The sequence below is a fragment of the Pipistrellus hanaki genome, assembly GCF_964339955.1.
Source record: "Pipistrellus hanaki genome assembly, chromosome: 1".
Classification (NCBI taxonomy): Eukaryota; Metazoa; Chordata; class Mammalia; order Chiroptera; family Vespertilionidae; genus Pipistrellus; species Pipistrellus hanaki.
In genome coordinates, this window is record NC_140503.1 from 62575391 (window position 1) to 62591291 (window position 15901).

At 42.8% G+C, this 15901-nt stretch overlaps 2 protein-coding genes and 1 pseudogene across 3 annotated transcripts in view; 2 read left to right on the forward strand and 1 right to left on the reverse strand.

Moving 5' to 3' along the window:
• The window catches only part of RAD51 (RAD51 recombinase), a 139556-nt gene that overhangs the window by 110875 nt on the left and 12780 nt on the right, over positions 1-15901 (reverse strand). The window lies entirely within an intron of this gene.
• On the forward strand, positions 465-11663 carry CCDC32 (coiled-coil domain containing 32; the record flags this gene model as incomplete). The annotated part of the gene is made up of 3 exons (XM_084905014.1): positions 465-708; positions 5988-6144; positions 10934-11663. 3 exons carry the CDS (start codon positions 465-467, stop codon positions 11070-11072), a joined length of 540 nt encoding a protein of 179 aa, XP_084761140.1. The 3' UTR covers positions 11073-11663.
• On the forward strand, positions 2319-3319 carry LOC311611977 (MICOS complex subunit MIC27-like; annotated as a pseudogene). Its single transcript has 2 exons — positions 2319-2340; positions 2736-3319. The product of its transcript is annotated as an MICOS complex subunit MIC27-like (transcript).

A 15901-nucleotide genomic window follows, 5' to 3' on the forward strand; every position in this document is an offset into this window, starting at 1 on the left:
ACATTGTTATGCAACTGTCACCACCACCACCCATCTCTAGAACTTCCCAAACTGAAACTCTGTACCCATTAAACAATAACCCCCATTCCCCCATTCCAAAAAACCCCTGGCAACCACTGTTCAGTTTTCTGTCTATGAATCTGACTGCACTAGGCACCTTCTGTAAGTGGCATCATCCAGTATTTATCCTTTTGTATCTGGCTTGTAGAAATTCCATTTCTGAAGACAAACTTCATTGTGAAAACAACTTGGGTGCAGAGCCAGAAGAGGAACCCATTACCTTTTTGCCGTCTTCTTATCTCTAACACAGAAACCTAATAGAAGAAATTTTAAATTTTGTTAAAGTTCTTAAAAGCCTATTACCTCAATGGGTAAACATACATCTGAATACTACATGCTTATAGTGTATCCTTAAAGCCAGTCCTTGCTCACTTGAGCTTCTGTTTTTTCAGCTCAAATTCCAAATGAAAATGTTTGAAAGCATTGACTCTACGGCTACAAAATCTGGCCCGGACCTTTGGGCTGAAATATGTTCCTGTCTGCCAAGTCCTGACCAAGAGGATGGTGCCAAGAATGCCTTCTCAGACTCCTTTATGGATTCTTATCCTGCAAGCACAGGCCAGAGGGAGGCCCCGGACTTTGCTGCTCAGCCAGCTATAAAGCCTTGGGCTCCCTTGCAGGATTCAGAAGTGTATTTAGCATCTTTAGGTAAGTTAGATGGCTTAAAAAAAACACACACACAAAAAAACACACATGGCTTTAAAGATGCTTGTTGAAGTTCCTCTACCTTAAACTTGGTTTTCTGTTCTTTTTGTCAATTCTCACCCAAGGATATTTCTTCCATTGATTTTTAGAGAGAGGGGAAGGGAGGGAGAGATCAGGAGAGAAACATTGATGTGAGAGACACATCAATTGGTTGCCTCCCACACAAGCTCCAACTGGGCCTGGGGAATCCAACCTGCAACCCAGGTGTATGCCCTTGACGGGAATCCAGTCAAAACCCTTCAGTGCACAGCCGAAACCGGTTTGACTCAGTGGTAGAGCGTCGGTCTGTGGACTGAACGGTCCCAGGTTCAATTCCGGTCAGGGGCATGTACGTTGGTTGTGGGCATATCCCCGGTAGGGGGTGTGCAAGAGGCAGCTGGTCGATGTTTCTCTCTCATCGACGTTTCTAGCTCTCTATCTCTTTCCCTTCCTCTCTGTAAAAAAGCAATAAAATATATATTTAAAAAAACAACAACAAAAAACCCTTCAGTGCACAAGCTGACAATCTAACCATTGAGCAACATTAGCCAGGGTGGTTTTCTGTTCTTAAAAAAATTTCTTTTTGTCCTCACCACATGTATCTGTCAGGTGTAAGGATAGGGGTTGTTTAGGTTGGTTGTGGGAAGGACCCCATTTTTCTTGTACATAGGGATTAAAATGGTCTTTGCAAACTCTTACCTCTGTTATATCTAAATTCTGCTTTATGCACTGGCTGGTTTGGCTCAGTGGATAGAGCGTTGGCCTGCAGCGGACTGAAGAGTCCCAGGTTAGATTCCAATCAAGGGTGCATGCCTGGTTGCAGGCTTAATCCCCAATAGGGGGCATGCAGGAGGCAGCCTATCGATTATCCCTCATCATCCATGTTTCTTTTTCTCCCTCTTTCTTCATCTCCGAAATCAATAAAAAAAAATTAAAAAAAAATAAATTCTGCTTTATTTCTTGGCATTTTGTAGATCCTCTTGCCTACTATTGGTGGCTTATATATTCAAATAACTAAAAAAACATCAAATCTTATGCTTTCCTAAAAGGAAAGGTCAGAGCTACATGTGGATTGAGGGATGCTACAGTTTGAAAAGCTGTTATAGTAGATAGATTGATTGTTGGAATGGGAACATGTTGACATAAAATTCATTCTGCCTCTTGTTAGCTATTTTATTTTTTTAATATTTCCTGAACATATCTTCACTATCCTGTCATATGGCCTTAAGTGTAAGTATTTAGAAAGACTAAATACACAAGAAAGAGATTCAGATTGTTCCATGCTAGGGGAAAGAAAAATATCAGTCGAGGGTAGTAATCGCCATGCTTTAAAATTGTAGTGTATTTTTATTATTAAACATACATGAGACCCATCTATTATACGTGTCACAAAACCAAACCTAGGAATAATTGTTTAAGGAAGGAAAGGCAATTCAGGAAGAAGAAGCTTTTAAGGAAGGCTAGAGAGAAGAGTCAGAATAGAGTTTACATAATTGCTGAGAAATACTTTGGAAAAACAAGGAATTTTGTTAACTGTGTACTGGAGGAAAGATATGAGAAAAACAGGTGGAATGATGGATAATGAGAAAGATGAGGGTATAATGTGAGATTCTCAGGAAGCCACCAAAGATAGGGTATGACCATGGCTGAGTAGGTTGGCAGTTCTGTTTTGTGGTAGTCAGAACATCTGTTTAATGATGATAAGGAGAAGAAGCAACATTCTGAGAAAACTAAAAAACCAGATCCTTTGGCTTGTTGGTGCTCTGTGCCCAAGGGTTATAAGAAACTTCCATGGGTTACAGACATGGTGTCCGTTAGGATGGGCAAGCTGACAACTATATCTGCAAGTCTGATGTTTGCATTTATATGTGTGCATGCAGCCAGAGGAGAGGAATCCAAAAAGGAGCTAGTGAAACCACCGCTCCAGTCTAAATATGTTTAAGAGCAGCCTGGTAATTGACAAGTGGGCTTTGGCGCCATCCACACTGCAGCTGGTCCTGACATTGGCTGGTGCAAGGGTGTTTATGTCCTTGTGGAAAATGGGGTAACGGATACAGTACAATTTGGAAAAGAGGCATATGTTTATCTGAAGAATCCACCACAGAATTTTCTTCTGAAAACTGGACTAATTGGTTTCAGGATTGGCAAGCTGGGTTTCAGCAAGAAAAGGTTCTAGATTTAAGAAAATTGGTTCTCCACTGGGACTGGCCCCTTTAGGAACAACTGTTTATTGTCTAGTTCAGTCCGTAACAATTGCAAAGGAAACTAGAAAAAAGGCATACGGTACCAGCCAGAAAGTTTGTGAAGCAGGTCCATCGTTATGGTAAAAAAACAAAGACACCAAAAAAGAATCACTTTCTGAAACTAAAGAAAAAGCAAAGCTAGGACGCTCTACTGAAATAGGATTACCTGCAAAACAACTCACGACTCGAAACACTCAGTTTCTTTGCCAACAGAACTCAGCTCTGAAGCGAAGACCAAATCAGAATTCACCTCAGGTGCTACACAGTTTATGCCCGACATGGATCACAAGCAGTCCCATCTAGAAGGTGTAGATATATATGTACAGCAGTAGAATCTGAAATAGTCTAATAGAGAACTACAGATATGTGAGGTTCCAAATAATAACAAAAAAGATCATGTAATGAATAACTGTGACACATGGAGTATAATTTAAAGCAAGTTTATCCTTTAGATCTTCTAATGTATAGAAGATCTAAAGGATAAACTTGCTTTAGGATAAACTTGCTAAAGGATAAACTTGGCCAATCACATAAGTGTTTATTTAAAACACACACAGCAAACACAATCCAAGTACTATTAAGTGATTGGTGAAGAGGCAGTAGTATTAGGATGCATTTGATGACTTTCAAGGGTGGTTATAAAAACAACAAAAAACAGAGTGAATATGTGAACACTTATGAGACTAAAATTTGAAGAAACATGTATGTGTATATAAATACACATATACACTAGGTATATGTGCTTTAGCTTTTTGTAATTAACATCAGCTAAATTAGAATGGTGTATGGAAGGATGTGTTTTTTATTTCCCAGAGCTGGAATAAAATATCCATAGTTTATGACAAAATAAGAGAAGCTTTCATGGATTCAGTGATAATTTTGATTGGTTCAGAAAGTTAAAATTCCCTTGATATTTTCTAAAATCAGATAAGATGATGATTAAAATTTCTTTCTCCGGGGAAAATAAGAACCATTTCTGGCTCCTACGGCAGAGTTTGGGAGACAATGGCAGGCAGGTTTGGAGTATGAAATGGCACCTGCTTCTGCCTGCCCCTTAGATCACCCCCGGTCATGGACTCCGCGCACTCAGAGGGCGGGAGACCCTTTCCAGCCCAAAAGGGCACCTTCCACCTTGACAGCCAAGGCCAGACAAAATAAAGATTGTTTTTATTGCCAAATAAACTGCATCAAAGAGAATTCACTAAGATCACCGATTAAAACCTTAGTCAGTTCAACAAAAATATACATAATTCTTTTCATATCCTCAAGGAGAAAAAAATCCCTCAAATATTTTACAGGTGTTTTATATGGGTGAGCGCTTGGAGGTAACTTACCTCAACAGAAGGTACTTATTGTTTTGATCAGAAGGTGCTAGCTGATGTGGCTTATCTATAATAATAAAAGGGTAATATGCTAATTAGACCGGATGTCCTTCTGGAGGTCATTCTGGACGTCCTTCCTGACGAAGCCGGGCCAGCGGGAAGCCAGCCCAGGTCCCAGGTGCCTGCCGGTGGCCAGAGGAGGGAAGCCCAGGTCCCAGGTGCCGGAGGGAAGCTGGTGCCGGCAGTTGGAAGGAAGGCCTACTCTTGCACAAATTTTCATACATCGGGCCTCTATTTTAGAAATGAAAACAGGATTGTAAATCGTAAAGTTTCCATTGGTTCTAGACTTGATGTTCACCATCTCTAAAAGCTATAATTTACCCGCCGGGACTGGTTTGGCTCAGTGGATAGAGCGTCGGCCTGCGGACTGAAAGGTCCCAGGTTCGATTCCGGTCAAGGGCATGTACCTTGGTTGTGGGCACATCCCCAGTGGGGGGTGTGCAAGAGGCAGCTGGTCGATGTTTCTCTCTCATCGACGTTTCTAACTCTCTGTCCCTCTCAATTCCTCTCTGTGTAAAATCAATAAAATATATTAAAAAATAAAATAAAATAAAAGCTATCATTTACCCATTTATTATAGTTGAAGGCAAGACTAAACAAAGGCAGAAGGTACATGGTGATACCCTCTCTTGTAATCTTCAAAAGGGGTTATCTGTTCTCAACAGTTACAATTAAAATGCAAATAAGAGTAATTAAACATCTATCATCAGGAAGCCATATGGACCACTCTCAAAGAGATTATAAGATGTTTGTTTTTATTAGGCTCCAACAGCCAGGCCCAAAGTTGAGAAACATTAAAAAATATTGGGAGATTGTTCCTCTTTAATTAAGAATTTAATCACACAGAAATCTTACAAGTCTCTTATTGAGTTCTTTTTTAAAAATATATATATTTTATTGATTTCTAACAGAGAGGAAGGGAGAGGAATAGAGAGCTAGAAACATCAATCAGCTGCCTCTTGCACACCTCCCACCGGGGATGTGCCCCCCAGCAAGATACATGTCCTTGACCGGAACCAAACCTGGGACCTTTCAATCCACAGGCCGAAGCTCTATCCACTGAGCCAAACCAGCCAGGGCTCTTAGTGAGTTCTTATCAACTCAGTTTTAATGTCTAATGAACCATTGGATCTCTCATCATTTTCTCTAAGTCTTTCTCATGAGGTTTGGCAACCACTTTATGTCACTGTAACAGGAAGAAAAACCATTTACTCCTCAGAGAGACTATTTTCAAGGAGTTAAAAAAAGATGAGAGTATACACATGTCAAGCCAGGGAAAACAAGCATTCCATAGAGAGATGCCTGCTGGGCTTCTGTGACTTCAAAGAAAACATGCCATCAATCTGTTATGAGAACCTATGGTTTTTCCCTTTTCTGGGGTTAAACATTTATTTGGTGCAATGTGGAGTGAAAACATTGTGCAGGAAAAGGAAAATTGTACATTTCTCTTTCGCTGCCCTCCTTAAAATATTAGGGTGTGTTGTTTTTTTTTGTTTTTTTGTAGAGAGTGTACATGTACTCATCAGTCAGAGAATTTTTGAAGTTGGCATTTGCATTTAAAATTTAGTTTCATTTCATATTCACTTTCCTTGTTAAGCTCCATTACTTCTCTCTTTAGAGAATAAGCTGAGAAAAATCAAAGGTTTAAATCAGGAAGTGACTTCTAAGGACATGCTTCGAACGCTGGCCCAAGCCAAGAAGGAATGCTGGGACCGGTTCCTCCAGGAGAAGTTAGCGTCGGAGTTCTTCGTGGATGGACTTGATTCTGATGGGAGGTGAGTTCTAGGTGACGGTCCGTTTTATGGTGCGCATTTCTTTCTTTCTTTTATTTTATTTAATTTATTTATTTTTTTAAATATATTTTATTGATTTTTCACAGAGAGGAAGAGAGAGGGATAGAGAGTTAGAAACATCGATGAGAGAGAATCATCGATCAGCTGCCTCTTGCACACCCCTCACTGGGGACATGCCCGCAGCCAAGGTACATGCCCTTGCCCGGAATCGAACCCGGGACCTTTCAGTCCGCAGGCCGATGCTCTATCCACTGAGCCAAACCGGTCCTGGCAAATATATATATATATATATATTTTAATATATTTTATTGATTTTGAACAGAGAGGAAGGGAGAGAGATAGAGAGTTAGAAACATCGATGAGAGAGAGTCATCAATCAGCTGCCTCTTGCACACCCCCTACTGGGGATATGCCCGCAACCAAGGCACATGCCCCTGACCGGAATCGAACCCGGGACCCTTCAGTCCCCAAGCCGACGCTCTATCCATTGAGCCAAACCGGTCCCTCTTTCTTTCTTTTATTTTAAAGATAGTTTATTGATTTCTTAGAGGAAGGGAGAGGGATAGAGAGCTAGAAACATCGATGAGAGAGGAATATCAATCAGCTGCCTCCTGCACACCTCACCCTGGGGATGTGCCCGCAACCAAGGTACATGCCCTTGACCAGAATCGAACCTGGGTCCCTTCAGTCTGCAGGCCGACGCTCTATCCACTGAGCCAAACCAGTTAGGGCTGTGCACATTTCTTTTTCTCTGAAGAATCCAGGGAGAGTGACACGTGAGTTGAGATATTAGTTGATATCAACATCAGCGTCTGAGTTAAAATCGTCCTTTGTCAGTTTGCTCTATTTGCTCTTAGTACAGCAGCGGATTTTTGAGGAAGGATATTTTTTGTTAAAAGGCAAATACTCCAGCCACATCTTGCTCACAGATTGGATAGTTGAGGATAAATCATTGCCTTCTTTTTTTAAATAAATTTTTTTATCCTCACCCTAAGATATATTTTTTTATTGATTATCAGAGAGAGAGAGAGAGGAAGGAAGAAAGAGAGAGAAACAATCAGTTGCCTCCCATACATGCCCCAACTAGGAATTAAACCCACAACCTAAGTATGTGCCCTGATCTGGAATCAACCTGCAACCTTTTTGATGAGGAGGATGATGCTCCAACCAACTGAGCCACCCAGCCAGGCCCATGGTCTGCATTTTTAAGTGCAAGTACATAAAACATTTGAGAGAGTAGTAATCAGCAACTGGAACTATGTCTTCTCACCTCCAAATCTCTGTTGCTTTACAGAGTTTCTGTCATATTGTAGTCACTCAAATGGATGTAGAGTAAATGAATGATTTTCTTAAGCATCTACTGAGTGAAGGCACTGTGCCTGGTGTCTTGGGGCTGGGGTGTAAGGAAGTTTAACACCCTCTTTTTTTTGTCCCTGTAACTAGTTAGGGAGAGATGACAAGTAGGAATAAAGATGTACCTAATAATATGAGGCAGCATGAGGGAAGAGCCAGATGAGAAGAAGTGATGGAACATGCTTTAGGAGTTGAGAGACCATTGAGCTCCCTTTGGGCTCTGGTGTTTGTGACAAGTACCTGCAGGTGGGCCAGATGCCGAAAGGAGAGAGAGCATTCTGCCACAAAGCAGGAAATGCTTGACAGTGGGAAAATGGCTCTGCCACTTAGCGGTTGTATGTTCTTGGGTAAGAAAGCTGTATGTGCCTCAGTTTCCTCCTCTGTAAAGCAGAGGAAACCTCATAAGGTTATTGTTAAGGTTTAACGAGTTCCTGTGTGTAAAGTTCTTAGAACAGTGCCTGACACATGGTAAGTACTATATAAGTGTTAGCTATTTATATATAGAAAGCCTAAGCGACCGAACAACTGGTGAACTGGTTGCTGTGATGTGCACTGACCACCAGGGGGGCAGACACTCAACACAGGAGCTGCCCCCTGGTGGTCAGTACACTCCCACAGCCAACCTCCCATGGCCGGCCAATCTCCTATGGCTGACCAAACTCCCGATGTCCCTCCCCCTGACCACCAACCAACCTCCCATGGTCCCTCCCCCTGGCCAGCTGGATGCTCCCCTCCCCCCCATCAGCTGCAATCACCCGCCAGGCCGGGGGACCCCACCTGTGCACAAGTTCATGCACTGGGCCTTTAGTTGTTAATATTATTCTTCCTAACATAGTTTTATTTATTTTTAAAGACTAGTTTATTGATTTTTACTTATTTATTTTTCTCATTTAAAAAATGATATTTTATTGATTTTTTACAGAGAGGAAGGGAGAGAGATAGAGAGTTAGAAACATTGACTAGAGAGAAACATTGATCAGCTGCTTCCTGCACCCTCCCCCTGGTGATGTGCCCACAACCAAGGTACATGCCCTTGACTGGAACCGAACCTGGGACCCCTCAGTCCGCAGGCTGACGCTCCATCCACTGAGCCAAACCAGCTAGGGCAGTTTATTGATTTTTAGAGAAAGAGGGAAAGAGAGGAAGAGAGAAGCATTGATGGATGTGAGAGCACAGTATGGATCAGCTGCATCCTGCACGCCCTTATTGTGATTGAGCCCACAACTGTGGCATGTGCCCTTGACCAGGAATTGAACCAGCGATCCTTGGTACACGGGACAATGCCCAACCAACGGAGCCACACCGGCTAGCGTGCTAATAGAATTTTAAAGTTCAGTAACAACTTATTCAAAATAAGATCATTGAGGGGAGTAACAACCTTAATTTTAAGGGGAATACGACTTAATCTTTAACATTGATTTTGAGAGTCCCATTGTGTCAGGTGACGATATTGCTGCTGAAATTGTGGGCAATATGTGAATAAAACTTCATACATTTTGTTTTTTAATTTGCAAAGTACCTTCACTTACATTATCTTAAATACCAAATCAGCATCCCCTGAGACGCTTCAGAAATGGGTGTGGCATCTAAGGTCAGGCCAGCTACCTTCTCAGGTTCAGAAAAATAACACAGATTTTGCTCTTTTCTGTATCTAAAGGCTCAATCCAATTGAGCTTTAAACTGCCCCAATTACAGAAGACTTGAAGATACATAGATTCCTGACTCACTAATAATTTGGTGTTTTCTCTCCCTTGAATATTCCTTCCTTTCCAACTCTCAGAAGGAAAGATAAAACTTTCTCCTGCCTAATTCCCAACTAAGAATTCTTTTTTGAAATCAGATCAGCACCAAGGCTCCTTAATATTTCTGTGTACTTATCAATAGCTAAGATAAAGTGGTTTTCCTTTCTCTATAGAAATAATTGAGCCCAGCTGGCATGGCTCAGTGGTTGAGGGTCGACCAGGAGGTCACGGTTCGATTCCCAGTCAGGGCATATGCCTGGTTTATGGGCTTAATCTCCAATAGGGGGCGTGCAGGAGGTGACCAATCAATGATTCTCTCTCATCGATGTTTCTAGCTCTCTCTTTCTCTCCTTTCCTCTCTGAAATCAATAAAAATATATTTTAAAAAATAAATAATTGAGTAATTCTATGAAAAGTGTGGAAGGTGAAGATTAAATGCCTGTGCAGTATCTGAGTCCCCTGAGCTGGGCTGTTACTCCCCCAAGCCTACATCGGTGGGAAAACTTCTATCATCGTTCAGAGCAAGCACCAGGAAACAGTATATATGCATTTGTTCTCAAACTTCAGAGTTTATGTTTTAAACAGAGGCCATTTTGTAGGGGATTGTGTGGTCCTTCACCTACAGGAAGGCCACCCTTTTCATGCTTTTGGCAGGGCAATCCAGCTGTGCACAGCATGAATCCCCATCCCTTATGATGGGATTCTTAAATCTGCTGGTCGTGGCTTTATTTCTTGGCTTACTAGTAAGACTCTGTGCTATTGAAGAGCATAGACTGTGGCTAACGTTATTTCTGGTCATTTATGTTTTACTGTGGATGTCTAATGGCTAAGAGTGAGAATCCTCTACTTACGGAAGGTGGGAGGAGACCTCTTCTCCCTTCCCCACAGATCCAAACCAAAAAGGGCCTCTGGGTGGTGGTCATTCCTTTATGGGGGACATTGCTGTCCCAGTGTTTCTATCTTGGGGACTTGCTATAGGGCGGTGCTCGGCAAACTCATTAGTCAGCAGAGCCAAATATCAACAGTACGATCAAAATTTCTTTGCAGAGCCAAATTTTTAAAACTTAAACTTCTTCTAATGCCACTTCTTCAAAATAGACTGGCCCAGGCCGTGGTATTTTGTGGAAGAGCCACACTCAAGGGGCCAAAGAACCGCATGTGGCTCGCGAGCCGCAGTTTGCCGATCACTGATATAGGGTGAACTAAACAAACAAAAAGCCCATAAACAAAATTGCTCTCAGTGCAACTAAGCATAATTGAGTCTCAGACTATCTCAGGTATGACATTTCAAGTTGCTCAGGTTTTTGCCTAATAATTTGGTATTTATTGGGATGTTTTCTCCCCTTGACAGTTTCTCTCCTCTTTTTTGGGGGGGAGGGAGGTGGGGAGGAAAAGACAGGACTGATGCATTAGTTCTTCAGCTGTTCTCATCAAGCCTTCAGAGGCTCTGCATTCCAAGGGGGTCTGATGCTGCTGATAGCCAAGTGCCCACCAGGAGGTAAATTATGCCTGGGAGCTGCCAGGATGCACAGCTGGCAGAGGAGCATCCGTGAAAAACAATTGTAGGAAGAAATTGGTTGTGGGTGGGAAGGCAGTATTTGAGTAACTGAGATAATCATTAAGTAATTAATCATCCAGGTCTGATGCAGTCACCCTTTTCTCTTGCTCTTTTCTAGCACCTTGGAACATTTCAAGAGGTGGCTCCAGCCAGATAAGGTGGCCATCAGCACAGAGGAGGTCCAGTATCTGATTCCTCCAGAGTCACAGGTGGAGAAGCCAGTGGCTGGGGATGAGCCAGCGGCAGCAGAACAATAAATTACACACACATATAGACAGACAGACAGACACAGATAGACAACTAGACACACGCATGCACGCACGCACGCTTGCGTGGAGCAGCTGTCTGGAGTCCAGAGGGCAGTGGGGAGCTCAGCGGCAGCATCGGCAAGGAGGAGGCTCTGGAGGGGCAGAGCCCAACTCTCCATTCCCAAGGCAAACAGCTGTGCGTACCTGAGGACTTGCTTGGGGCTGGAGTGTGTGTCTGTCTTGGATGAAGTGACTGTCCCAGTGCATGCTGGATCAAAATACCAGTTTCCTGTATGTCTCACAGCTTGCTCCAGCTCTGGTGGCACAGCTGAGAAGTCTACCGAGAATCTACTGAGAATCTAGTGAAGGACCCAGGTGTAAATGTGTGTGGAGCAGCTGATGCCCTTGTGTATAATGTTTAAGTTAAGTGAGCCATATTTATCCCTGCCTCTTCTGGATTTTCCTACCTGTGTCCCAAGCACTCCCTGGGTAACTTGTCAGGGGTGAGTGGGACCAAGGAAAGTGAAGTCTGCCTCCTCAAATCCAAGCCCCATTTGGGGCTTCGCTAAGTCTGCAATAAATATGAGGACTTTAGCAAAAGAGCCTGTGCTTTTTCTTTGTCCACTTTGTTTCTTGTGGGGAAAATGGACAAAAGAAATGTGAAAAGGTGTGTGTGTGTGTGTGTGTGTGTGTGTGTGTGTGTGTGTGTATTTTTAAATTTCATGAGTGATTTCTCCCCTAATTTCCTCCTGCACTTATAAAGGACTAAGTTCCAAATTAGACTTGCAAATATGGTTTTGGTGTTTGACACCACTGCTTGAATGTTCCCTGCTTGCTACTAGTAGCAGCTTTTTTGGACAAGCCTGTGCTTCCCTCCTTCTTTATGGTGCTCTTCTCAGATGGTGTTGTCCATATAAACCTTTTATCATCAGAAGAGCTGTATGTGTGGTCAATTGGCCTGATTCCTCCGGAGAGATGCTCCCAGGCAGTGGGGAGGTAAAAACAAAAGCATGGCAATGCAGGTGAGCTGGTAACGGGTCAGCCTTCCGTGTTTAACACGTGTCCTCTGACAGGCCCCACCTCGGTGCTCTGAGGGGTACATTTCTGAGGCCACAGGTCCATGCAGCTTCTTTCCGGATAACAGGTTCCTAGTCCCTAATGATGAGCAGGGTGGCCATATAAATCTTCAGAGAACATTTGCTTTCTTTTATTTTTAATTGAATTTATTGAGGTGACTTTGGTCCACAAAACCATACAGGTTCCAAGTATACAATTCAACCAAACATTATCTGCACAATGCATCATGCACCTATCACCCAAAGTAAAGTCTCTTTCCATCCCCATTTATCCTCCCTTTGCCTACCTCCACTTACCCCTACGTCCTTTCCCCTCGGGCTATCAGCACACTGGTGTGTGTGTGTGTGTGTGTGTGTGTGTGTGTGTGACATATATACTGGAAGCCCAATGCATGAGTTCGTTTAGCAGTGGGGTCCCTTGGCCTGGCCTGTGGGATTGGGCCAAAACCGGTTCTCTGACATCTCCCTAGGGGCACCAGGTTTGCAAGAGGGCACAGGCCAGGCAGAGGGACCCCACGGGTGCACGATCAGGGCCAGGGAGGGATGCAGGAGGTTGGCCACCTGGGAAGCGACCACAGGAGGGCTTTAGGGTGTGTCTTGCCTATCTCAGTCCTGATCAGCCAGATCCCACCGGATCCCTGGTGGTCAGTGCACATCATAGCGAGTGGTTGAGTGGCCTTAGTATATTATTAGCATATTATGCTTTGATTGGTTGAACAGATGACCGGACAACACTTAGCATATTAGACTTTTATTATATAGGACATTTGCTTAATCCCTTCACCTTTTTAAAAAAAAGAAAAAATATTTTATTGATTTTGTACAGAGAGGAAGGGAGAGATAGAGAGTTAGAAACATCGATGAGAGAGTCATCGATCAGCTGCCTCTTGCACACCCCCTACTGGGGATATGCCCGCAACCAAGGTACATGCCCTTGACCGGAATTGAACCCGCGACCCTTCAGTCCCCAAGCCGATGCTCTATCCTTTGAGCCAAACTGGTCCCGGCCCCTTCACCTTTTTAATCCAGCCCCCCAATACTCCTCCCTTCTGACAGTTGTCAGCCTGTTCAATGTATTCATGCCTCTGTTTTAATTTTGTGAAGGACCCAGTTTGTTTTGTTCATTAGAGTCCATATATAAGTGAGATCATATGTTATTTGTCTTTCTCTGACTGGCTTATTTTGCTTAGCATAAAATCTCCAGGTCCCTCCCTGTTGTCACAAAAGGCAAAATTTCCTTCTTTTTAAGCCTGAGTAGTATTCCATTGTATAAATACACCGCAGCTTTTTTATTTACTCATCCATTGATGGACACTTGGGCTGTTTCCAGATCTTGGCTATTGTAAATAATGCTGCAATGAACATAGGGGTGCATATATTCTTTCAAAGGAGTATTTGTTTTTTAATATATATTCCCAGAAATGGGATTGCTGGGTCAAATGTCAGTTGCATTTTTAATTTTTTGAGGAAACTTCATACTGTTTTCCTCACTAGCTGCACCTGTCTGCATCCCACCAGCAGTGCACTAGGGTTCCTCTCCTCCACATCCTCCCCAGCACTTGCTGTTTGTCGATAAATTGATAATAGCCATTCTGATAGGCATGAGATAATATCTCATTGTGGTTTTAATTTGCATTTCTCTGATGATTAGTGACATTGAGCATTTTTTCATTTATGAAATGGCCATCTCTATGTCCTCTTTGGAGAAGTGTCTATTCAGGTTCTTTGCCCATTTTTAAATTACATTTTCTTGGTGTTGAGTTTATAAGTTCTTCCTTTTCTTGATATAAGTTCTTTTTATGTTTTAGAAATTAACCCCTTATCAGCTATGCCATTAGCAAAAATGTTCCCCCATTCCTTGGTTTGCTTTTTCATTTTATTGATTTTTTTTTCTGTACAAAAGCATTTTAGTTTGATGTAATCCCATTTGTTTATTTTCTCCCTCACCCCTTGCTCAAGGAGATACATCAGCAAAAATATTGCTACGAGAAATGTCTGAAACTTCACTCCCTATTGCTTATTTCTAAATTAAGTATTTGCCTTGTTTGAAAGGATGATAACCACCCAAGTAATTCTATATCCTTGCCTAATTATATAAATACTTCAGTAGTAATTTCCAGATATATTTCCCCTTTTTTCTTTTAAAGAATATATTTTTATTGATTTCAGAGAGGAAGGGAGAGGGAGAGAGAGATAGAAGCATCAATGATGATAGAGAATCATTGATCAGCTGCTTTCTGCACACCCCTCACTGGGGATTAAGCTCATAACCTGGGCATGTGCCCTGACCAGAAGTCAAACCATGACCTCCTGGTTCATATGTCGATTCTCAAACAGGAAAACCCACTGGAAACCGCTTGGGTGGGCCCAAAACTTGGGTGGGGCAGGGCCTCAGGGAATCACCAGGATGGGGTCAGGTTGTGTGAGCCAGGTTGATGGAGTCTCAAATATGGTGTCCACCTGCCAGCTCTGTGGGTAAGGGCTCAGAAAAGGAACAATGGCCTCTGCCAGTACTTCTGTCTGGGAGAAAGCTGCCCCCAGTGCTTGCTTGATGCAGGACAGTTCAGTTCCTGTATGTCCCTGGTGCCTTTCAGCCATTGTGCCAGCACTGGGGCTCAAGGCAAGTGAGTCCAATTAAGTCCATATGTGGGCCCTTTAAGAGGAATTGCCTCAGATCCCATCAGGCCTCCCTCATCCTTAATCCCTGTTTTTTACAGACAGAAGTTATGGGGGCTTCTCTTTCTGACAGGAATCCTGGGCTGGGGGGCCTGGTGTGGAGCTGGGACCCCTTACTCCTCAGGGGAGACCATGGCAGCAGAGCTATCCCTCCCAGTTTTTATCCCCTACACATGGATGTGGGACAAGCCCCTTCCGTGACTCTCCCCTTCTACTACCAGTCTCGCTGTGTCTTTAATTCCCTAGTTGTGGGATGTCCATTCAACCAGATCTCAGATGGTTCTTTCTGAATGATGGTTATTCTGTAGTTTAGTTGTAGCTTTGATGTGGTTGTGGGAGGAAGTGAGAACCGTGTTTACCTATGCCACTATTTTGGCCAGAAGTCCAAAACACTAAGATTTTCTCCTGGTATGATAAACAACTATTCAAGGGGGGGAAAAAGCAATAAGGTCTCAAAACATTCTCCCAAAGAGTAGCTGATCATAAGATGGATAGGGAATATTTCTGTACCAGAAAGTAGTGTTTCTGTAATTCAGGCAAGATTCTAGCTTTGCTGTTTCTCTACCTCCCTCCCATTTTATCTTTAGGAAACAGAAGTTTTAGTGTGAGAAGATGGGGAGTTGATGTAAAAGAACCAAAAAGAGATGGTAGGCCTGAAAGGCTTTCAGTCCCACATGAGGACCTGGGTGAGGACTGAGGAGCAGCTGCCAGGTCTCTGCTTACCTTCTTGCTTCACTCTGTAATAAAGATAGTTTTCCACAGAAGGGAGTCCAATAAGTTGTAACTATGGTTTCTTAATTGCTTTAGAGGTGACAATTTAAGTGCTGTCTCTAAAAGAAGGTGAAACTATTTACCAAAAATAAATGTGATATTAGTTCCCAAAGTTAACGTATTAATATAGACTTACCTTGGGCTATTTAAGTGGCACTAAATTTGAAACCAAGAGTCTTGGGTGCTATCTTTATCTGTCTGTGGCTTACTGTGTGGTCATAAATAAGTCAAGACCTCTTTGTGTTCCCGTTCCCTTTCAGAAATTGGACCAACCGTAGGAAAAATTGTATTGGCCAAAAATACTGATCTGTTTCC